Source organism: Vanacampus margaritifer, chromosome 11 (assembly GCF_051991255.1).
Source record: "Vanacampus margaritifer isolate UIUO_Vmar chromosome 11, RoL_Vmar_1.0, whole genome shotgun sequence".
Taxonomy (NCBI): Eukaryota; Metazoa; Chordata; class Actinopteri; order Syngnathiformes; family Syngnathidae; genus Vanacampus; species Vanacampus margaritifer.
Window position 1 is genome coordinate 18,988,666 of NC_135442.1, and position 25,500 is coordinate 19,014,165.

A 25,500-nucleotide genomic window follows, 5' to 3' on the forward strand; every position below is an offset into this window, starting at 1 on the left:
TGAGAAAAAGGAAATAAGGCAATGTAAACATTTAAAAGAACAACAGGATTTGGAACAAAAAATAAATAGAGCAAAATAAAACTCACAAGTTTTCGACGGACTAATCAGAAGCGGACCAAAATAAAATTCAGCACTTCAACCAAACTCCCCAAGTGTACTTTACATGCAATTCCAACTCTGATCGCTTGTATTCAACTTGTTGTTAGGTTATTTATGATTTTGTGCACAATTAGGTGAAAAATACTCAAATTTAGACTACAGCTGAAACTAGTGCAAATGTCCCCACAACAAATTTAACCTACCTGCTTTTGCAAACATCAGAGAGAGTTTCATTATGGATATGATCTAAAATGTGTTTGTAACATCCTGTGGATGTATTTCCACAAATAAAGACAATTTAGTCTTTAGTAAAGACATTGGGGGTGTGGCTCTGTCCAGAATTAACCAATCACATTCAAACCCACGTTAAATGGGCGACAAAACACACCTACCACCTTTTAAAGTGTCTCTGATCAACCTGGGGGAAAAAAGCTAGTTATTCTAGTAGGCTTTTCCTGAATTTGCATTCACATTTTACAGCACAATCCGTGGTTCACAGAGCTTCCAAAGAATCCGAGGAGCTTGTGTCCAAACGCGGGAGAAGGGTACAAGACAATTTCCAAGACATTACATACACCATGAAATCATCATCATCGTCAAGTGGAGGAAATACGGCACAACAGTACCAAGAACTGGATGTCCCTCCAAAATTGATGAAAACATGAGAAGAAAACTGGTTGGGGAGGCTGCCAAGAGGCTGACAGTAACATCAGAGCAGCTGCAGGAATTTTGGACAGTACTGGCTGTTTATTGAATGTGAAAACAATATCATCTTCATATGTCTGGGCTATGGGCTAGCGTGGCAAGACAGAAGTAAAAAACATTCAAGCCTGGCTACATTTTGCAAAAACACAATTTAAATCTCCCAAACTTAAGTTAGAAAATGTGTTATGGTTCGGCGAGCATCATGCTTTGGGGCTGCATTTCTTCAGCTGGAAGTGCGGCCTTAGTCAAGGTGGAGGGAATTAGGAATCTGATCGAACAATTGTGAGGTGATCGGAAGAGGGTTGTACACAGGCGATGTCTTCGTAATCTCATCTTTTTGTGCAATTAGGAAAATATTTCCACATCAAGATGTGCTAGACCGATTGACTCCTACCCCAAATGACAAATGAGTGCTGGGGAAAAAAGGCAAAGATTCTGTAACTAATTATTATTTTGTGTGTGCGTGCGTATGCAACTAGGTTAGTGTGTAGTTTTATTTTTTGCTTAAAAAAAATTTAAATAAATAAATTTTCAGTTGCGTTACAAGTAATATGTCCTGTTAATGGCAAGTACATGTTACAAGTACAAGTACCGGGGTCCCGGTGGGGTGGGTGGGGGTTTTGGTGGGCGGGTGCGCCCGACCCCCCCCCGCCCGGTTGGGGGGGGCCCAGCTGGTCGCTCCTCTTAACTCACTGCACTAGTTTTGCACAATACATTTTAGGGCACATAACACACTTTGGGGGGGAGTGGGGTGGGGTGGAGACACCGTCTCCGCCCTGCAGCTCCCCTCCAAATTTTAATGCACCACACAACTGGGGGGGGCATCGGTTGGGGCGGCCGCGGTATGGAGCAGTGCTGCGGTCGCCTGTCCGTGTGCTGATCTTCAATACTGAGATCTCCCAGAAAAAAAAAAAAAAGGCAAGTACATGTTATGAAATCCTGGTCTATATTACAAAACCCAGCATTTGAACAGTTGAATTGAGTTGATATCCACTGTACAGGTTTTCAAATACAATTTAGAGCCTTCATCAACGTAACATTCATATTTTGTTTGACATGGAAATTACTTCATTCTTCATTGAAGCTTAAGACTTTTTCGAGGCTTTGATTAACTTAATTTAAAGAGTAGAAACAATTTGGACTTCTGTTTAGAGTCATATACACATTTTTGGAAACATCAAAGATAAAACAGCTTTCAAACTACTAAAGGAACAAGTGTTTGTAAACACTGAAGAGACTTTACATCAGAGGTTTCCATTAACAATGCACAGTAAAAGACTTTTAGCGCTATAATTTAGAGTCTGCAATGCCCCGAACATATGTACCGCGGTAAAGATTAAAGCCAACTTAGACGTTCCATGACACATTTTCCTAAACATCCACTACTTTAGTGTTACTGGCGAATGGATGTCACCAAACACGAAACACCCCACTGCTGCCCAACAACTTCACCCAGCCATCAAGAGGGTGCCGCATTTCAGAGGAGAACACCGTTATCTAACGCTAATCCGTGAATCCCAGAAAACTGAACAGAAATAGAACTGTTTACTATGTGCGAAGTCACCAGCAGGCTAATTTAACCACACACGCATTAAAAGCAAGCGCCCATATAGAGATTCAATTGAATTATCACCTATGAAAGTAGAATCTCATCAACAGGCTACAAAAATATTATTGAACTTTTATTTATCCAGATAAGGCAATTGAGAACAGATTCTCATTTGCAATGCCAACCTGGCTAATTAGAAAAACAAAACACACTTGTCAATTAGCTTAGCTCACACATGACTTGTCAAACACATCGGCAACATTATTATAACAATCCTATTAGAAGCTAATGTTTGCAACACTGTTAGCTAAAACCAGGCTCGACATGATGAATTATTATAACAATCTTTTCAGAAGCTAATGTTTGTTTCGCTGACAGCTAAAACCCGTAGATGCTAACACTGTAGCACTGCTTACATTTCAGTGTTGACATGAGACGGCTGCTGTGGCCACTGCATTCAAATGTTTCAGTCTAGCTACCAAGTCAGCGTTTATTAGCCCCAGTGTTTCATAACTGCTTACAAACATAATTTTACTCACACAGTAATGCAGATTTTTTAAGCGATTGTTTTATCACAGGATTTTGTAATATGCAGACAAAGTGCTCCTTCACGTAGTACAGTGGAACATCTCAATGTTGGAACTATTCAATTTACAAATCAAACCTTATCGCAGTGTGTGAACATTTCATTCATCACTTTTGTGCCCTGCAACGCAGCCATTTTTTGGAAACAAAAACTCATTATGCTCAGTTGTGGTCTTCCACGACTCGCTACATTGCTTAGTGCTTCATTGTGTGTACAACAAATTATTTTCCGTGTTACAAGATCAATATGTGTACAAGAAAAGTAACAAACAAGTGTGGCAATAGAAGGGACTCACTGGAATAAAAAAAAAAAATATTTGTGATTAGTTTGTTTTTTTTATGGCTTTTTCGCAATTTTGCAAATATGGCACACTCACCAATATTGTGAGAGAGAAAAAGGATATTTTTCCCGCTGCACACATGGGAGTGAATTATTTTCATTCATTTGGATTAACAAAAAACGGCTAGCTGATAATAGCAACACACTTTTACTAAAATAGGGACTTTTGTCAAGCTGGAACCTTATTGCATTGCAAACGTTTCAATTTACAAACCTCATTTAAGAACCAATTAAGTTTGTAAATCAAGGTTCCACTGTACACCGTTGTGCCCCAACATGCTGAGCAGTACAGAGGTTTACTAGAAGAGATAAATAATTATTAAGAGGACAAAAAAAGAAGTGTTAAACAATATCACGTCTTGCCGTTTTAATATTCGTTGTTCCCACAGACCAGAAAAACTACACAGTATTGGTTTATGCTCTGTATGTATGTGTTACTGTTCAGTGCGTATTAAAGTACCAGTAGTTTGTTTATAATTAGCTACTCTAAAATCCATGTTCGTGTTTGTTAGCCCATCAGTTGTGTTTCACATCAGTCATTAGCATTAAGATAGCAGACCTTTGTTAGATGAAACTATGGGATTTGTCAAGTCGACCAGGAGGGGTGTATGGGGTTTTTTTCTTTACTTTTTTGGGGTGTTTGTGAGTGTTATTACTAAATACTTTTTTATTATTAAATACTTTGTGTTAGTACACTACAGCCTATGCTGTACGCATCCTATCAGTCTCAAGTCCACAAGACACGAAAAATCTGGTCACCTTTAACCTACAGTAGGGTGTGACCTGCATCACACAAATTTGTTAGCAGTCACTTGCAGCTAGTGATTAGAGACATTAAGATAAATATTTTTTGTTTACTCTCACTCAAAGCTTATTTGTTTGATCTGCAATACGACGACGGCACTGACAAAGAAACAAAAAAGAAACAAAATCTGGAGCTAGGCAAACCAGAGACCCAACTATACATACAATCTTTTTTTTAAAGTCAATTTTTTATAACATCCTTTAACCAGTAGTCACATAGCATGCTTTGCATGTTTGGCTCACACTGGCGACTGACCAATGCAACGTTAAATATTTCATTTTTTATGGTTTCCGGAAAAATGGTAGTTTTGGAGATTCTACCTATTGCCAGATATGTGAAACAGCATATGTATTTTTGTCAAACTTCTCATATTAAGGTGAAGAAAAAGTGTATTGTTGATACTATGCTGTGTTGTATCATACTCTACCACTTGATTGATATCTGAGACATTTCAAATGTTCCTCCAACTCCTTTCATTTTTTTCCCATAATTGTCACCCGCCTGCAAGTCATAGGCCCACGCCACATCTCACCAGATGGCTTAATGATGCACGATGTTTCGATGACCATAACGCCTCCCAATACCGACCCCTCAACAGCATGATGTCATCAACATCACACTGCCCTCCTATTTGCATGAGCTGATGACATTTGAACACACACACAGATTTAAAGACACACTTAATTGCTAGGAATCTGCAAGTGACTGGATTGGATTACCATTAGTGCTTTTAGTTCAGTCTGGAATTTATTTTCTTAAAAATGTTTTGCTTAATCTACACCCCACTGTCTAACTATAATAATAGACAGACATCTTATTATATAGTATACCTCTTGAACAGTATTGTGCGCTAACCTAATCCCTGTTAATCCCACGCTATCAGTAACCATCACCACATTTGCCTGCTGGTATTTTACACGCTAACACAGCAAGCTAATTGAATGATGCTTCGCTGGCTCGCATTGATATCACAGCCTGAGGCTGAGCCGAGGTGTTTAACCTGATTGAGATTAACAGTAAAGCGTGATTTATACGAGGCGATGTGGCGGAATTTCCATCATAGCACACAGCTGTGCAGGAATTACAGAATGTCTTTCACATACTGCTTATTTTTTAATTAATCAGCATTGCTAAATGCAATGTTATTCTGTCCAAATGTAATAAGTGCAAACTCCTACAATTGAAGGGATTATGTTTTAGATTACCAATTTTTGACCAGTGAACACAAGTGGAACCAAGGCCTTATAAATCCCCCATCCTAACATCCTCATGTTCAGTATGTAAGACATCTTATCACATCATGTGATATACAGTCGCCTTTAAAAGTATTGGAACGGCAAGGTCAGTTCCTCTGTTTTTGTTGTATATGTTTCATATTAAATATGACGTTTTGATGATTCTATTTCCTGATGAATAGTTTGCATTTATCTTCTTTCAAAATCTCACAGTGATGATGTAACTCACGACGGTCGCAGCAGAATGAATTCTGAAATATACAATAGCATTTTTGGCTGACAATTTACAGAAAAATATGGAAGGTCTTAGACCAATCAAACCAATCACCAGACCTTAACCCAATGGAGCACACATTTGACCTGCTGAAGAGGAGACTGAAGGGAGAAACCTCCAAAAACAAACTAACTGAAAGAGGCTGCAGTAAAGCCTTGGAAAAGCATTTCAAATGAAGAACGCAACAGTCTGGTGAAATCAATGGGTCACAGGCTTGATATAAATATTGCAAGTAAGGGTTATGCCACCAAATTCACTTTAAATTCATTTAACGTCTGTTTGAATACTTGACTTCAAACAAAAGGTATGCTCTTTCCTGAATTGTTTTAACACCGATAGACAAAAATACCATGAAGTAAAATTTGGAACACAGGACCTTTGTCTTATATTCATCTTTTGATCTGAAAATCAAATGTCTTCAGTATTCGGGGCAACAAAAACAAAGGAATTGACCTTTTGGAGGGGACTTCACAGCGTTCCCATGCTATGTCGCAAACATAAATGTTTTGGGAATGTGGGAGGAAGCCGGTGTATTTATTTGATTTTTTTATTTTTTTATTTATGTATTTAAAATTATTAAGGGTGTCATTTTTTAATTTTTAATCAGAAGTTATCGCATGACTTCAATAGTTAACTCCCGATTAATCGCAAATTTTATATCTGTTCTAAATGGACAAAGTTTTCATACTCATGTTAATATAAAAGTGGGGGGAAAATTATAGAAATATGGCGGAATGTTTTAGTTAATGATACAGTAATTTCATAATAATTTCTAAAATTGAAAAATGCATTGCAATCATGAAAAAAAACGAATTTACCTGCCAGGTGAGTAGAAGCACCTGTGGCTACAGCAATCTGTGGTAGTTTTGACTTTCTGGACCTAAATTCCCTAACCCTGTATATGGATATGTCTCCCATCATGTTTTCGTAAACATCAAAAACACATTAGTCTTTTTACCCAATCAAATAAACAGTTTTCATTGAAGCAAACGCTCATGTTTTTATTTTATTTTTAAATCAAGAAGAATTTTGAGGCTTCAATGAATGTCGTTTGCTAAACAGCAAAGTAAATTTTAATTCTTAAAGAAACATAACAAAAAAACATTTGGTTTGGTAAATAATCAAGTCTTCAAAGAGCATTTGAGAAAAATCAAAAATAGTTTAGTCTTCGATATATGCATAAGCATTGCTAAGTTTTGCCTTTGATGAAGCTAACCCACATTTTTGTAAATATTAAATAAATATTATTTACAGTTTTCAGTCAGCCAAAACTGATTTTTCATAAACTCAAAGAAAATGTGAAGTCTTCGATGAACCTAGTGTCTTTAGACATATTTAGTCTGCTATTATAACATATTAGCATATGTTTTTGTCATTATAAAAAAAGTTAGTAATTCATTTTTGTTCTTTTCTCATACTGTGATGTCACGCTATTTGTGTAGCTGACAGCTATCACTGCATCAGAACTCCCCCATCCATTCTGTATCATGGAGAACTGAGTTGGACCATTTTGATGGAAACATTGAGTGGTTTCTAGTGGCGTTGGCCATGTGACACACATGGGAACAGCATGAACTTGTGTACTAGAAGGTGTTCATAATTCATTTGTGTTACATAAACTCATAATAGTGTTCGAACATTCAGCATAGTCTGAGTCAGAGTTGAGAAGTTTAGACTTTAGAGCACTGAATGAAAATTATTGCAAACATTGTCGAAAATTATGGGGTTTCTTAATATTCTGTTCTTGTTTTCCTCGGCAGCAATGGCATGCGCGATATTGGGGTTCCTGGTGCTGGCCAGGGAAGTGATGATGTCATGCTTCAGACAAACTTCATTCAAAGCAACTTGCTGAGGCTTTTTTTTTTTAAGTAGCATGAATTACAACAAAACAAGACTCAACTGCAGATTAAACATAACAAGAACAAGCTGTTAAAGTTCATGATGATCATCATAATGATGATTATCGGGAATGTGACTTGCCTACACGTTATTTTGCTCAATACGCAATCACTACATCCATGCAACTAAACGAGATTCTCTTTAATTTCCTGTGTTTGTGTATTAAAAGCTGAACAAACACAAGTCCGTGTGTGTGCGTGTGCATGTGTGTAGGCATCTAAAACACACGTGTTGTCATAGTAATGCAAAACCAGACCAGAGATTTTAACCGATCCTCCTCAATAGTTTTTCTTTAAAGGGCAACCGCACACATTATAAGAACATGTGGTAGCTTTATACACTGGAGACCAAAATTATTATTATTTTTGTACTTAAAAGCTCACTTGACTTGGGTCTCTTGTGGCAAATTCACCCGCCTGCCCTGGTCGCAACTTTTCCGGACATACAGTCAAGCCCGAAATTATTCATACCCCTGGCAAATTTTCATTTTAAATTACTTGTATTCAACCAGCATGTTTTTCCTGGATTAAAAATGAAAAAAAAAAATTATTGCAAAGCATAAGTAATTAAAACCATCTTCAACATACTTTTTTTTGTTGAGAGTCGTTCAACATACTGCTTGTACCATCTTTAAAGACCAAAAGCAGAAATGTCGTAAATGTTCTGTTTCTGTGGGAAAGACATTAGCTTTATTCACCATAGATGTTAGTGTTACATTAGCTTGCAGTAAATATTCACTAATTTCTCTGAGGTTCAAATTCAAGTTATTTAGCTCGCAGTAAACAGCCACACCCAGTTAGCATCATTTTACTGATAGAACTTTAATTTTTTACAATAACGACCTTCTAAAAAAAATAGCTATTACTGTTAGCTTACCAGGCAATGCTAACCAAAGCTAACCATAGGTGGTGTGTTATTACTCTATGGTTGTTTAATGTGAACAACGCTAAGGGCAATAAAATAGCTCGTTTCACAGAAAATGTATTATCTTATCATGTAAAAGTCAGTGTAACTAGACCCCTCAAATTATGCTGCATTCGAGGATGGTCGGAAGTTGGATACATCCGAGTTGTTTTTTCATTGTTCCAACCTGAAAGCGTTCGAGGCTAAAGTAAACAACCAAAATGGAGAATAGTGATGAATTGTTTTTTATTTTGGTCTTTAAAACTTATTTTGACCTCCAGCAAACTTCTCGCAAATTTGCTTCATTTATTGTTTTCATCTTATTTCACACAGTTCAGTAGTTCACCGTATAATTTCATGCATGGAGACAGCAGCATACTGTCACGTACGCTGTGTTATGTGAAGTTCTGTTGAATATTTATGAATGAAGAAAGCTATCTGGTTTTATACTCGATTAAATTGTGTTTTACCATTCACGGTCTGCGTTTCCAAAGGGGTCACCATTGTAGAGTGACGTCACGTATTCGGTCAGTGAAGTCAGGGTATCTTTTTCTTACGACTTTGCAAGTGGAATTTCCGAGTTCAAGGGGGCGTTCCCGTACACACTTCCTGGTTTGAATTCCGACCATCCTCGAATGCAGCATTACTGCTCCACCTCACCATTGGAAAAAAAAGCAGCCAGTAACCAGGTCCCTATCCCAGGTAAATGAAAAAGCTGGAATCTGAAAAAAAATTTGGTAAATCCTGAAGATGACTCTTTTACAACCAATATTGATGTACCTGTAACCCAATTTTGCTTATCAAACTCAAACCCAAGGCTACTATGCCAATAGAGGGTCATGAAATTATTGCCTTGTTATGGGCAGGGCATCTCTAAACACAACAGATGGTAGTTTTAATCCAATGTTTGGTAAAACTGACCCAACTTCTGACACAACAGTGTTGACCCATATTGTATATATATGAAATAAAAATAAATAAAAAATAAAATAATAATAATATTGTGCAAGGTGTTTTCCCTATACCCTCTAAAATTATAGTTCAATTTTATTCATGTAAGTCACATTTTTTGTTAATTCCCGTAAATTTCCAACCATAAAGTTTCCGCCTAAAATGTAATTCAAAAAAAAACAAATGGATTTAATTTAGCAATGTTAGCAATTTTGTTTGCAGTTAAAAAGGGCAAAGAGAAAATTATCAGATGTGTTTTTCATTTTATTTTATTTTTATGTTGTAATCAAAACAAATTGAACACAATTGAATTTTTTCAAGTCAATACAATTGAAAAATCCCAATTTGAACTGAAGGCTGGGAATGTGACCAGGTCAAGTTCTCCCATTGACAGAGATGTGACGCGGTGTCACCTCTCAGTGGGTGCCGACGGGGCAACGTTGTCACAGATGACTGAGGCCATCACTGACATGGCGCTTCTCATCCGCCACTTCCTGTCAGCGGTGCTGAGACAGGGTGATTGGTTCATTTGGCTTTTGCAGATGAACAGGTTGCTGTCACAGACCGTTGATGAGGGATATAAAGACGGATGTTTGCTTTGTGTGTGAAATGAGCCAAGACGCTCGTGAACACCTGGAGTAAAAGCAGGCATCATAAATGGATTTATTTTACCAATCATGCGGAATTGTTGTAAAGCGTAATCAAAACATGTTGAAGCTATGGGGGCATAAAGGAGTGAGTGCTCTCCTTGGCAGCAACCAGCAGAGGGCACAATTAATTCAGACCCAGCAAGTTTGCAGCGGCTTTTACACTGTCTGTAAAAGCCAGAATTTTATGGCTTTTCTTTTAAGGCTTTTCTGCATAAATATGACATCAAGTATATCTGGTAACTTTCCAACTTCAGAGCTGTTCAGCAAGCCGTAGTACCAAGACTGACCTGTGAGAGGCAGCACATAATTCAGTACTCATAGTAGTAACATCAGAAGAAGAAATAGAGTAAGTTAGGATAATGATAGATAGATAGATAGATAGATAGATAGATAGATAGATAGATAGATAGATAGATAGATAGATAGATAGATAGATAGATAGATAGATAGATAGATAGAAAAGCAAATACGCTAACCAGTGGGTAACTTGCAGTGTCATTTATCTCTTCTCTCCCCCGTCCTTCAACATCCTCTGTCGTGAAGGTTGCTACACTATGTATACGGAGAGCGCACGTCATGTATGAAAGCGCTCTGCGTTCATTAACATTAAATTCAACTGTTAAGCAGTCAGTCAAAAAAGGCCAACTAGCAGTGTAACAAATGCATTTGTTTACTCGCTGTTGGCCTCTCACGCTTGTCCAAGCAAGGGAGTGTGCTAACTTGGACACCGGCGGGAGAGAAAAAATACCCAGGTTAGCTTAGCGCTAGCTAGCAGCTGGTACGACGCAAGTGGATGGATTTAAAATTGGTCCAAAAGAACACTTGGTTTCGCCGTTGGCCAATATATAGCGATGGATCCTGGAAGTTAAACTAATTTTATTTTATTTTTTTTTTAAATGTAAAGGAAAACCTTTCCATAGATTGACGTGGATGTGTTCCCTATCGTGTACATTCTGATATGTTATCCAAATGGTGAATTAGAGGCTTGGGACTCGCTGGTTAAATGGTCAACGAATATCAAATGCAAATTTTAGATTCAGATCCAAGCTCTCATTTACTATTCAAGTTTTTAGGCTAGAGCTCACCCACAATCCCAGTTAAAATAAGAGCTAATGAAAATGGATGGATGACAAACAATAAGCAGGTTTCTTCTAACGACTACCCCTTAATCTGGAGCCATTTATGGTGACATATACATCTCTGTGTCCTGCTTTGAGTGTCGCTACATGAGCCAAGCATCCACTTGCTGATAAATGAGGCTGAGACATGAAGTGTAATGATGGCAAAACATGATCCTCTTCCTCACTTCTTCACCCTACTTCTTATTCACCTGCAACCTGAGCACAGGTGAGCATGAGGTCACCTGTACAAAGGTGAGAGCTTTGGAGCTGGACCATCAGAACATAACCAGAACCAAAGGTGGGCAACCTATCACCCGGTGGGTCATATGCAGCCAGTAATAGCATTTGATCAGGTCCACCGTTAAGATTATTAAAACAAATAAAGCATCAAAGGCACACAAAGCAAAGATAAGGGTTGGTAAAATGAGACCTTTCTGCAACATTTTTCGTCTGTTACCAGGGTGCATATTGGTACAGCCATTAATCTTTAAGTCTCATCGAATCATTTTAAATTCAAAAGAAGCTAATTAAAGGAACTTTGTTGCATCTATTTTGGAAAGTTAAGGCAGTTTTGAGGTGGCTACTCACCATTTGAATCTACCTCTACCTGTTACCACATCATCACAGTCCAATAAAAAGCATTATAGCCCAATTTCATTTCCTATAGTGCTTGTCTCCAGAACCTGTAGAAGTGGCTTTTTATTGTTTTCCTGATAAAACACATACAAGTTGGAGATCAGTGTTTTTTTTAATTAGACAGCAACGTAAGTGTGTTGTCTTATGCCAGTCACTGTCCAATAAAGAAATATGTATTTTTGCATTTTTGGACCATTTTCCTTCCCAAACATTAAAAATAGTATCTGTGATAAAAGAGAAGATACATGTTTATTAGACGGCAACCACAGTGCCTGTCACTGTTCAATAAAAAGCACGTATTACCACATTTTCAGTGTGTTTTTGGGCTTAATTGTTTTTTTAGGTGGCATACACAATTAACGCGCTCATGAGCACCTTAATCACTACATTATTGCTGTGCAATAAAAAACAAAACACACAAGATATTGCACTTTTCCATTATTATTATCCATCCATTTTCTTGGAGCCTATCCCAGCTGGCTTCGGGCAGTATAGGCGGGGTACACCCTAAACTGGTTGCCAACCAATCACAGGGCTCCATTATTATTATTATTATTATTATTATTATTATTATTATTATTATTATTATTATTATTTAAAGCTATCAAATGACACATAATATGGATGCACGGATATTTTTCATCAGACCGCACCATTTTAACTTTATGCCTGTCAATGTCCGATAAAATGCATGTGCTTCCCGTTTTTTGCCCATTTCAATTGAAACCAAATCTGATTGTTTTTGTTTAGTCACTAAAAACGTGGACGAAGACAGCAACAACGTGTGTTGTCTAAGTGCCTGTCAGTCTTCAATAGAAGGCGTATGGTGTATTTTCAGACTTTTGCCCATTTTTATTTCTAAAACCTTTTTTTTCTGTTCTTTTTTTGGGGGGGGGGGGGCTAAAAACACAAATTGCACAACGTTTTTTGCCACTATGTCAAAAGTATTCCTAATAACAATGTGTACTTTCGACTTTGACTACAGTTTAGCTGACTTATAATTAAAACAGGTAGAAATATAATTGAAGAGTGCTTTGATATTTGAATAATTGGGATTCTACATAAAACATGAACGGTATAACGTAAACAAAGCCTTACCGCTTTAACACAATAAAAGTATATCTTTCTTACCTTTATGATACTGCTACGACGCGGTGCTGCCTTCACGGACTCCAGCAACATGGTCTCCGGGTCTTGACCGCCCCCGCCGGCCAGGACGACACCGCTGCGCCGGCCGCGGGATACTCTAGCGGGGATAAAGTCCGGCGCTCCGTCGCTGCACGGTCCATCACGCTCGGACATGTTGAGGCGGCTCGAGTCGGTGATTTGCAAGAGGAAATGAATCAACCTGTGGAAAGTTTGCCTCGGGTGAGCTTGAATGCCATTTAAATGTTCAGATATAGAAGAACGATCTAACGTGGGTGTGCACGCGCGCGTGGTCTTGAATCACGACCGCATCCACGAGCTGCCTTCACTGTTTGGGTCCTTGAACGCAACCAGCCGTGTCTGTGTTTGGTTCTTTTGGAGCAAAACCAGACTGGTGCGCTCCCCCCTGGTGAAGCGCAACAAGTCCTCCCAGTCTTCAGCGTGGGGAGGAGGGGGTCCGCGAGTGTGCGTCAAAACCCGCCCACGTCGGTCACGGTGCACTTGCAAGCTGACCCAGTCCGAATAGGTCCCGAACCCGGCGCTTGGCTAGGTCGCGTCTTCTCCGATGTCAAAGTGCACGAAGGAAACCAAGTTGAAAGAAGTAGAAAAGGGCGCGATTCTGCCTCTTCTGTGCGCATGGCCGAGATTTCAACACCACCACCACAAAAAAGGTGCTGCTGGTACCGACTGGGCTTCACTGTTCACGGCACCAGCGAGCGACTTTTGACGGGGAAACCGAATAACAATTGACACGCGCCCGCCTCTCCTCCTCCATTCAAGCCCCGCCCTAATGGTGACCTCAATCGTGATTGACGTGCGTTTCGACCAATGGGCGTAAGGCAAATGAGCGAGTCCTGAAGAAACAAGGACCAACATGAGTGACTTTGATCTAAAAAGTCACAAACTTGTTTACTTCATTGATTAAAGCAGTGATTCGTATTCACTTTGCCTTGAGAGATCCTCAGGTGCGCCATGAGAAAATTGCACATTACTGTAATGGTGGCAAGTAATGTAGTACAAACACTATACTTAATTGTGTATGTGCTGAAAAAATAGACTTTTCATGTATTTGTACTTTACTGGAGTATTCCTTTTTATAGCAGCTTTTAGTCCCTATATTTCTGTCATTTCTACTCCTTACTTTGTCAAAAAATGTTAGTTACTTTTTTAACCTCTACAGATGACAACATGACATCGAAAAAAACAAGAAAGAGGTCCAGAATGTCCTCTTGATTGACTAATTGTTTAGTGTGAGTCAGATTGAAATTGTTGTTAGTAATCAAAACATATTTTTTATACTAGTTTTCCTCATTGGTTCATGGATGAGCTGGAGAGTGACCCATTGGCTTTGGGCAAGAGGCGGGGCACACCCGAGACTGGTCGCCAGTCAGTCGCGATCTCACATCCGTCACATCCGCCCCAAACATGGCGATGAGTATTAAAATTAAAGAACCAAATTATTTTGGCAAATACACGACTATAAAGACACAAAAATGGCACCAGGTAGTTATCAAACTTTACAATAATGCTCAGTTTCCCCATCAATACCTTGAAATGTACACTTTAAAAGAAAAAAAACAATTATAGGATGCACACAATTTTCAAATTATGGACATCTGCACAATCCAATACCCTATCAAAAAACGCTTTGTGTTATTGCTGGTTAACATTTAAAAACAAACCATTTAAAACTGTAACAAGTTGAGCAGATATATATATATACGTGACCTTTGGATTAGATTCAAAGTCAGTGGGGCGTAGACCAATGCCAAGGTCAAACAATCCTGAATTGAAAGAAAATACAGCTTCTTAGATACATTTACACGTCCTCGCGATGTCTAAATTTTGTCATTAACAATCATGCTTGATCCATACAATAGTTAAGGAAAATGGAAAAATTAATGAACAAATAAATCTTCCCACTACAGTAACTGACTAGCAAACAGAAATAAAATAACATAAAATTCTTGGCAGTGCTAACACATATTCCTGAAAGTTTGAGCACCATCATCTGAGCAATGAGCATCATTGTATGTGTCCAATTATCTCACCTTTGACCTCAGCATTTGTTGTGTTACATCGACATCTGATAATGTCTTTGCTTCCACATGTTCAAAATATCCCTGTACATTTTGACTTGCAGGTCCTTCCTGGACCTTTGAACCAACCCTCCACAGTCGAAATCAATTCTTAAGAAAAAATAAATAAATAAAGTTTTACGCAACAATGTCAAACTTAGCAGATGTATGCTTCTGTTTGAGACACAATCTTATGCTGAATGTATTCCGTACAACAGACTTTTCATTGTCTTGAACATGCAAGGAGGGATTAAATGCCTGGCTCAAGGTTGCAATCCCGACCAGAGAGGATTCCTGTACACTTGTTGACGTTGATAACGCGCAGGCTGCTTCTGCTTGACTGACCCTGTGCCGCATCTAAAGTGGAAAATGTGAAACTCCACTACTGGCGACTCGACTGATATTTTTACATGCTTTGTATTAACATATTGACTCTGTAGGACGAAAAACCTTGTATTTCAAATATGGTCAATTTAATATTTTTCACAAATTAATCAAAAGTAGAAAAGGTAGCTGGAAAGCAAAGATATAAACTTTCTTGTACAATTCAACCATTTGAGAAGTGTTGCATAACTCGACCGCTTCTCGACCACGTGTGTGCCTGACGGCATTATATTGCTTCAAGGTTGAAAATCTGTATGTGTTTTAGACAAAACTGATTGAAAATAGTGACATTGGATGCATTTGACGGCATTATATTGCCTCAAGGTTGAAAATCTGTATGTGTTTTAGACAAAACTGATTGAAAATAGTGACATTGGATGCATTTGAATAGGCCTGTTTCGTTAAAAATAAATAGCTGTGTAAAATGAACCTGAAGATAGCTCTATTGGGTCAAACGTATTCGATTCTTTAGCCAGCTAAAATACCGTAAGACACTACACCAAATTATTTGCATGTTGGAAACAATTTGGATGTACTAAGGCAAATCATTTTCATATATCTTGTTATTGTTCAGTATTATTACTGTTTTGGCTGGAAGTCTATCAAATTTTGTGAAAATATTTCTGACAGACATTCCATTTAATTTAGTTTCATTATATCCAGGGGCTTGTTTCGATTCGGGATATTTTTCTAGGCTTTTGGGCGGTTTGGTGAGGGGGATTCGGTCCTAATTTTCATGACTGTACGTTTGGAATAAACTTCAATCAATCAATCAATTGATCAATCAATGCAAACATCCATACATAAAACTGGGGGTGTGAGGATGACAGGTCTTGGAAGTGCTGTGATCTTCCAGCAAGCTGATAGCAACGAGTTGCAGTACATAAGCTCACCATTGAGGAAAAACAAAAATCTGATATCTTAAAGCCAATAAAGACAACTGTAACTTACAAAGAAGCATTTTGTTCTTCAATTAAGCTACAGTCTGTTGACATTTTTTGACATTTAAACGCAATATTAATTACAAGCAATGAATCAAATATTTTCACACACCATGTGGTATTAATAGAGTACATCATTGGCTAATAAAGCATATTAAAATATTTCTGTAGATCCAAAACAAAATGTCACTCCAGTTTTATTGAAATAGTAATGCTACTTAAAGGAGTTTGCAGTTTTAAAAAACAACAGCTTTTGGTAACACTGTCTGTGGAATATTATTAAAATGCTATTTTGAAAAATCATTTATCTTTTGCCTCTAATTTCATTTGATCATTTTGAAACATGCTATGTCTTGACAAGCAATGCCTATAATACACACACTGACTCACCCACAGCCAATTGACATCGAGAATGCACTTGCTACGTCACACGCAGGTGCAGCTGCAAGCAGACACACATACAAATACAGTAAATGTGAATAAACAAGGACGGCACGGTGGCTGACTGGTTAGCACGTCCGACTCCCAGTGCAGAGGACGTGAGATCGAGTCCAGGCTACGGCCTTCCTGAGTGGAGTTTGCATGTTCTCCGGGTGCTCCGGTTTCCTCCCACATTCCAACGACATGCATGGCAGGTTAATTGGACACTCCAAATTGTCCAAATTTGTCTCTGTGTGCCCTGCAATTGGCTGGCAACCAGTTCAGGGTGTACCCTGCCTACTGCCTGAAGCCAGCTGGGATAGGCTCCAGCAACCCCCATGACCCTTGTGAGGACAAGTGGTTAAGAAAATGGATGGATGGATGGATGGATGGCTGGATAAATAAACAACATAAAAGCAATGCGTGACAATATTATTGCGGTGTGTGGGACTGGGACGTATACAACACAACTAGCTTCCAATGTCGGCCGGTAACGAGCCAAAAAAGGAGCAGACTTGTTGAATGGAAGTTGGCATATCTGGTGAGAAGACTTCCTTGTTTACAACTGTTGAACTTTCAACCAATATAGCATTTAGCAGCCAACACAACCACCAGTCACCAGATTGACGAGAGATGTTTAAACTTCTTTTTTTTTTTCTGTTGGAGAAGTAGGAGTACTCGTAGCAACCCCAGTGAAGCCTCGTGAACAAAAGCCCGTGAGACACGCAGGCCATTTATTTATCTATTTATTTATTCATTTATTTATTTATATATATATATTTATTTATTTATGAGACACACGCAGGCCATTTATTTATCTATATATATATATATATATATATATATATATATATATATATATATATATATATATTATATATATATATATATATATATATGTATATATATGTATATATATATATATATATATATATATGTATATATGTATATATATATATATATATATATGTATATATATATATCCATCCATCCATCCATTTTCTTTACCGCTTGTCCTCACAAGGGTCGCGGGGGTTGCTGGAGCCTATCCCAGCTGGCTTCGGGCAGTAGGCGGGGTACACCCTGAACTGGTTGCCAGTCAATTGCAGGGCACACAGAGACGAACAATCATACTCACAATCACACCTATGGACAATTTGGAGTGTCCAATCAACCTGCCATGCATGTTTTTGGAATGTGGGAGGAAACCGGAGTACCCGGAGAAAACCCACGCAAGCACGGGGAGAACATGCAAACTCCACCCAGGAAGGCCGAAGCCCGGACTCGATCTCACGTCATATATATATATATATATATATATGTGTATATATATATATATATATGTATATATATATATATATATATATGTATATATATATATATATATATATATATATATATATATATATATATATATATATATATATATATATATATATATATATATATATGTATATACTATATATATATATATATATATATATATATATTCATATTACCTTCTGGTATTAATAAAAATACAAATATGTATCATACAATACCTATAGAATATTGTAATATTTTGTCATTAACTCATTCACTGCCATTGACGGCTATAGACGTCAAAAATTCATTTGAACTATTTCTATTAGTTTAAATTTTTTTCCACTTTTGTTAACAAGAGTATGAAAACCTAGAAAGAAAGAAAAAATTGTACATCTAGAACAGATATAACATTTATGATTAACCGGGAGTTAACTATTGAAGTCATGCGATTAATTACAATTAAAAAATGTAATCGCCTGATGCGATTAAAAAAAAAAAAGGTTATTAAAAATTAGGAGTGTCAGGCGATTACATTTTTTAATCGTAATTAATTGCATGACTTCATGAGTCAACTCATGATTAATCACAAATTTTATATCTGTTCCAAAAGTACGATTAAAAAATTGTAGGTTTTCATACACTTGTTAACAAAAGGGTAAAAAAAATGTTAAACTAACAGAAATAGTTAAAATGAATATTTGACGTCTATAACCGTCAATGGCAGTGAATGAGTTAATAATAATTAAAAACTGCTTTTCATTTGACAGCCATGATTTCCAATCTACATATCTAAGACACAGTATTGTTCCCATGGATTCCTGTCCTCGAGGGACCATTTACTAGCCTCCATGTTAAAAGATCCCCTGAATGCCTGTGAACAGTCTAAAGATGTCCATTTATAGGATTCATCCTCTTGAGAAACCAAAGATAAACGACCAAAGACATAAAAAGTGGGATATATCAAAGAAGAAGAAACCAAACACTTTTTTGGGCGAACCGCAAGCAAGTGAGCTTTAAACAGTGCTTCTTTTTTTTTAAATAGGTCATTCAGTGAGCAACAATTTATTTTTATTTATTTTTTGCAGTTCTTTAATTTAAAAAAGAAAAAGATTTTGAAGGCGTGCTAGAGTGGGGTTCTCTGGAATACTTGAAAGTCTGAGGAGATATGTGTCGGTCCTTGAGCCACACAGCTGTGGAATGTGGTCAGCCAGTGAGGCCCATTAGTGTATCAAGCTCACCTCTCGCACTCCTGCGTTATGTGCTACTAAAATACCAGTACAGTAGCTCACTACTAACATGTGAAAAAGTTTTACTCTTTTATTTATTTCAGCAGAAAGCACACAAATATACTTATAGAGAGCTGCTCTATGGAGGAATTTGCCCAAAAAAATCTCTTCAACAGCCTTGTTATTTGACCATTTATGACTAAAACATCTTCTAATTAACACATTAGCTGTTCACAACGGGTATCCCTGCAAGCTTCTAGCCAATAGTTTTCAGCTTGGATTCAGGTTCGAATTTCTCGCCCTATCTGCGCATGTGACGTCATGTGTGTATGCGGTGTGTACATGAAGAAGGGAGTGTGCAGGGTTTTTGGGGGGGGGCCACACGTGGCAGTAGCGATTTGAAATTCAATTTTCTGCATTTGCGCAACTTTGAATAACAACAAGGGAATGCAATAATCACAGAACAACCATCATTGAGCTAAAATAAGGTGGATGACATTGATTCATATATCAGCTAATATTAGCGTCTAATGAAAGCATCCATCCATACTTCGGCCTATATGCATTTTCTATACTGCTTGTATAGAGTCTGGGTTTCGGCCTTCCTGGGTGGAGTTTGCATGTTCTCCCCGTGCCTGCGTGGGATTTCTCCGTGTTCTTTGGTCTCCTCCCACATTCCAAAGACATGCATGGTTAATTGAACACTCTAAATTGTCGCTAGGTATGATTGTGAGTGTGGATGGTTGTTTGCCTGTGTGTGCCCTGCAATTGGCTGGCAACCAGTTCAGGGTGTACCCCGCCTACTGCCCTAAGACGGCTGGGATAGGCTCCTGCACCCCCTTGTGAGGAATAAGCGCATAAGAAAATGGATGGATAAATAGACTGCTTGTCATCAATAAGGTTGCACATAATTAGATCCTATTCCATCTGACTGTTTTGATTGATTGATTGATTGATTGATTGATTGATTGATTGATTGATTGATTGATTGATTGATTGATTGATTGATTGATTGATTGATTGATTGATTGATTGATTGATTGATTGATTGATTGATTGATTGATTTGTTGGAACGTTAGTTGGTTCACTAGCTAGTGGGTTGTTGTTTTTAATTGCTTGGTTCATTAGTCTGCTAGTTTGTGTTGTTGGCTAATACAACTCGATATTTGTTCGTTAGCAAGTTAGCTTGTTCATTAGTTGGTTCATTAGGTATTATCCAGTTTGTTATTGGGTTATTAGCTACTTAGATCACTAGGTTCGTGAGTTGGTTGATTTTTTTAGCTAGGAACAGTATTTAATTGTCAACTAATTAGTATGTTATTTCCTTAGTATGCCTCTGTTAGTTGTTTCAATAGTTTGTTGGTTCTTTTATGTTAGTTGGTTTACGTGTTAGTCCGTTTGTTCATTAGCTAGTTAATTTCTAGTTGGTTCATTATAGTTGGTTAGCTAGTGAAGCTGATGGTTTGCTAGTCTGTTCCTTTGTGCATTTGTTAGTTTTTTGGGTCGTTTGTGCGCAAGACATTGGCTACTGTAGTTAGTTGGTGTCACTGTGGTCATTAGCTTGTTAGTTAATTTGTTAGCTGGTTTGTTGCTTTGTTCAATTTTTTTGTGCATTTTGTATTGCTTGGTTCTTTCTAGTTTGTTGATTTGTTAGTTAGTTAGCTACTTAAGGTCATTCGATAGAAATAACATTGATTAGGTACTTTTTTGTACGGTGCAGGTAACTGGAGCCTATCTCAGCTGACTTTGGACGTGATGTGGGGTAAAAGTAGGACTATAGTCACCTGTAATACCTCATACAGTTGACTGACATGTGATTCAAATACCATTGAAAGATTCTAGTTGGTAACCCGGTGGGTAGTAGGTGATGTCTGGTCGGTGCTGGATTTCACTTTCCTTTCTTTTCTTTTACCCTTCCTCAGGTCTCCTGACAACCTACCGACTCTAGCTGGATTCTGAAATATTCTGTTTAGGTGAATGGTATGGGATTTTTAATAGGTTTTAGGTGAATTAATGAGTACACACTCACACGCACGCACACATGCACACACACACACCCGCACATGCACATACTCACGCACATACAAAAAAATACAAATAAAAAAGAGAGAGAGAGAGCAATGATGATGACATGTCGAATCGGTAAGATTACCGAATGAACAATACTGAGCTCTCTTAGAAAATAAAAAATAAAAATCAAATACCATTACATTATTATATTACCTAAAACAATTTCATTCAAAATTAAGTGACAATATAGTTACTTCTGTAAAAACATTTGTGTAATACATGTTTTACTTTGTATCTCATGTTTTCCACAACATTTTAAATAGTAAATATATTAATACTATATGCTTATAAGTTATAGTTAAACTACAGTATTGTGCTACTAATACAGTATAAGCACTATTAGTATAGGATTTCTATGCTGACTAACCTGTCAAAGGTTAAAAAGTGGTCAATGGTCAAGTGTCCCACTGTTGAAAATCGTGCCTTGGTGCTATGCTGCCACCTTGGTGTGAAAAAGTTAAATTACCTTTGGAGGTGTATGTACTGTATGTTTGGAGGTGTGTCTGTGTGCATGATGTTCTGTGTTGTATTCCTCTTGGGGGTCTCTTCAAGACCTTGATTTAATTTTCATCTAAGAGGAAGAAGAGGTATTGCTAGTCTTTCCCCTCGTCATGTAAAACATTGCTAATTTTTATTTGACCCAGTGGTAGAGGTCAAGGCCACCAAGTTCTTCTCTACCAGCCTAAAGATTACCAGAAGCACAGATCTGCAGTTACAACCTAAATTCTAACGTTTGTTTCATGAAATTGTATTAATTCATTGCCAACCGTCCATACTTAGTACTTGAATGAACTGACGTCTTCCAGCATTACACTTTCAAGGTCGTTACCAGGGTCATCATAACTTTATTCGAGTAGAGACTCAGGTCAGCAATACTTGCTGTCTTTCAATGACATTGGTTAGGGAAATTGGAGTCAAATTCATTTTAAACAGTGCTGCCTGTTCCTATGTCACAAGAAAGCACCTTTCCATCACACCTTGACCCAATGACATACAGTACATAAAGGTTAAGGAAAGATTAGGAGATTTGACTTTCCAAGAAGCACCAGAGGCTGCTTATAAGGTGGCTGGGTAACAAGCCTCAGCTGGACACATGTAGGTGGTTTGTCCACAATGAACCGAGGTATGGCTGGGAACATCGGAAGAGCAGGCAGGACAAATTAAAAGACTATGTGTTTCTTAAAATGAGGAGTTTATTTCCTCAAATGTAAACACCAGACGTCCACAGTCAATTATTAAGAGTAAAGTGTTTTTTGTTTGTTTTTTAGGCAAGGCCTTGATTTGATATTATATAATACAACACGAGCCACATCACAATAAAGAAACTTCATAGCCAGGACATTCATTTAAAAAAACCTTCATAATTATTACAGGACTTGTGTAATTTTGTGACAATTCTGAAATGACACTGGCACTGTATTAGGATAGTAAACCCACTAGAACGTATAGAGAGACCCTCATTCGCAACTATCAAAGTGTATTTCTGTACTCCATTGGTTGGTCAGAGTACAAAGTAGCAAAACACACCTGTCGCGACCTGCATGCATCGATTAATAATGTGCCATTCTTGTGAGTATGATGTTTTTTATTAGATGTTTTTTTCTTATTAAACAAATATTGATACTGACCTGCTCCTGATGAAGTATTTGGCACAAACACGTGCAGGTTTCTGTGATTGCAATGTATCATTAGTGTTATTAAGAGGTGGCTTAGGTCATGTAAGCCTTCACTGAAGGCCCATGTACTAATTGCATGGCCCATCACTGATCGGACAGCATGAATCTCCACAGGATTTGTTTCGACGCTCCATGCTGTCAAGAAATAGATGGTGTCCTTCCTTCACTAGCTATGACATTAACCCGATGCAACATAATAAATTATTATTGCCTTTTAAGTAGTGAATTAACACACGTGATCATCTTTACTACATTAGGAATTGGGATTGCGCTATGATTTTACAACACTAGGAGGAGCCAAAAACAAACAAATTCAACAGTGGAGACGAACCTTCTACTCCAGCTACCATTTATTCTTTTACTTATCCAATGAGATACGGTCCCGGGTGAGGTTTTGAACCTTTCCCATCGGACCGGACAAGCGGGGGGTATGTCCTAGACTAGTCACCAGCCAAACACACCATACTGTCAGTATGTGATAGCAAAAAAGTCCATTCGATTCGACAGAGAATTGTAGTCAATTCAAATGCATGGTATTGTCTATAGTGTTTTATTGTTGTTGATGTTTTAATCGCTGATGTGTGTGGTCGCCAGCTGGCTTAATACAGACACCATCTGCCACATTAAGATATAAATATACAGTCAGCACGTCACATGCACGCAGTGAATATACTTTTAAGTGTTTCCTCCTACCTTCGTCTACTGTCTACCACCTACCTCATTAATACCTCTCATCCAGTCTGCTTCCTTCTTCCTTTCATCCATTTCCTTTCTGCAAATCGTCACACAGCAAAAGCAAACAAATAACATTGCAGACACAAAGACTCCATGAGCGTACGTGTGCGTAATGAATGCAGTTAATGTCGTTGGCCTATTACTCACCTTTATTTGTGAGCTCCCAACTGTCATAAAGAAGCTTTTGTGGGTACTGTAATTAAATCAATCTATGTTGTCAGCTTGCTCAAAAACGATTGCATCAAATCCATTTGCACATGTCAAATACACTCAAACTATTTATAGAGCACCTTTCATACATAAAAATTCAACTCGTAGTACTGTGTAATTAAAACATCCATTGTGCAATCTAAAAAGAAACCATGTGAGGAAAAGCACGCAAGGGGAGCTCATCCGCACTGGGAGGGATGACAACTCATGGCCACAAGCACGGGTGCCATCCCAGAGACCGCTGGCCCAGATTCACCGTGGTAGGACCCACACAAGGTGTGGAGCCGCCCCAGGCCTAAGGAGAATCCAGGACGATTATTATATACTTCATTAAATAATTGGTTCATTGGCAAGTTATTTCATTTAGTTCCTTAGTTGGTCATTCACTACTTTGTTGTTGTTGTTGTTTTCAGAGCTTTTTCAGATACCGCTTATTATATAGTCAAGGAAACTAATATTCAATATTTGGAGCCAATATTAATTTTCACTTAAAGGAAAAATATTGGCATCAGAATTTAAAAACAAAAATAAAAATACCAACTCCAACTCTTAACATTTTTTAGCATATGATTTTGACCAACTTTTAAGATTTGAAAAGTATAATATAATTAGATTTTTTTTTTCTTCCAATCTTAGTCTATAGACCGCTTCATTTTAAAATTCTAACAAAAGGATTAGCGACCTCCCAGGGTCATTAGCATGTCTTAAAAAGTTAAATAAACACTTAAACAAGTTACTAGCTCTCTATTGCTTTTTATAGTATATAAGGTTTTCCAAAATTTCAAAATATCTGAAATGTTAAATTTGTACTGAACTTAGTTTTAAGTTCATACAAAAACAGAATGTGGAGAGATTTGCCAGGGTCAGTATAATATTTTATAAAGTTAACTGAAATTTTTAACTAATAATTCACTGAATTTAACACAGATTAGTTGGTCGGTTTGATAATTATTCCATCGTTTGTCCGGTTCGCTAGCTTAGTTATTTAGCTGGTTCATTACCATGTTAGCTCGCTTGCTTTTGACTTAGCTAGTTAGTTATTTCGTTTCTTGAATAAATAGCATTTACCTTTTTTTTGTCAGAGGAAGTTTCTCCTATGTGTTAGCTCAACTCACAGTGTCATCTTACATCATCATCTGTGAACCTGAAAGTACCTTGCTAAGTTGCTAACATAAGAAAAGATAAACAAATACATTTGGGGCCTACGTTTTAACTCAAATGTAGACTTGGTTAACTTGATTCTGACTCGTTATTTTTGCACTCCCTCTGATTTTGATCTCGTCTGACTGAGAGATAACACAAGGTGCTGCGTCAAGCTGTGAGGCCACTGCACACCTCGTCGCGAGCTACTGATTAGTTAACAGTCAGTCAAAGATCAACCCTCACCGTCTGCCACCGATTGAATTACTGCTCATAAGAAAGCGGCAGATGGCCTGCAATAGAGAAGGAGTGAGGGGGATGGAGGACGATGGACCCATCTGACTGGACCACTTAACTTCAATGAGCTGCTCTGCTACACCACTTAAATGCTGCTTGATGGTGCAATTTCCTCAAGG

The 25,500-nt window shown here is 37.8% G+C and overlaps 1 protein-coding gene across 2 annotated transcripts in view; it reads right to left on the bottom strand.

The window, feature by feature from the left end:
• Positions 1–23,907, bottom strand: part of plcl1 (phospholipase C like 1) — a 98,179-nt gene extending 74,272 nt beyond the window's left edge. The window contains exons 1-3 of one of the 2 annotated variants that reach the window (XM_077579778.1): positions 23,882–23,907; positions 23,717–23,771; positions 12,884–13,100 (exon numbers count right to left, since the gene is read on the bottom strand). In XM_077579778.1, the coding sequence (XP_077435904.1) occupies positions 12,884–13,100; positions 23,717–23,721 (222 nt within the window). In that variant the 5' untranslated portion in view covers positions 23,722–23,771; positions 23,882–23,907. Of the gene's footprint in view, positions 1–12,883; positions 13,101–22,951; positions 23,207–23,716; positions 23,772–23,881 lie in introns of those variants that run through there. The other variant, XM_077579779.1, reaches the window with a different exon arrangement.
• Positions 23,908–25,500: the final 1,593 nt, after the last annotated feature.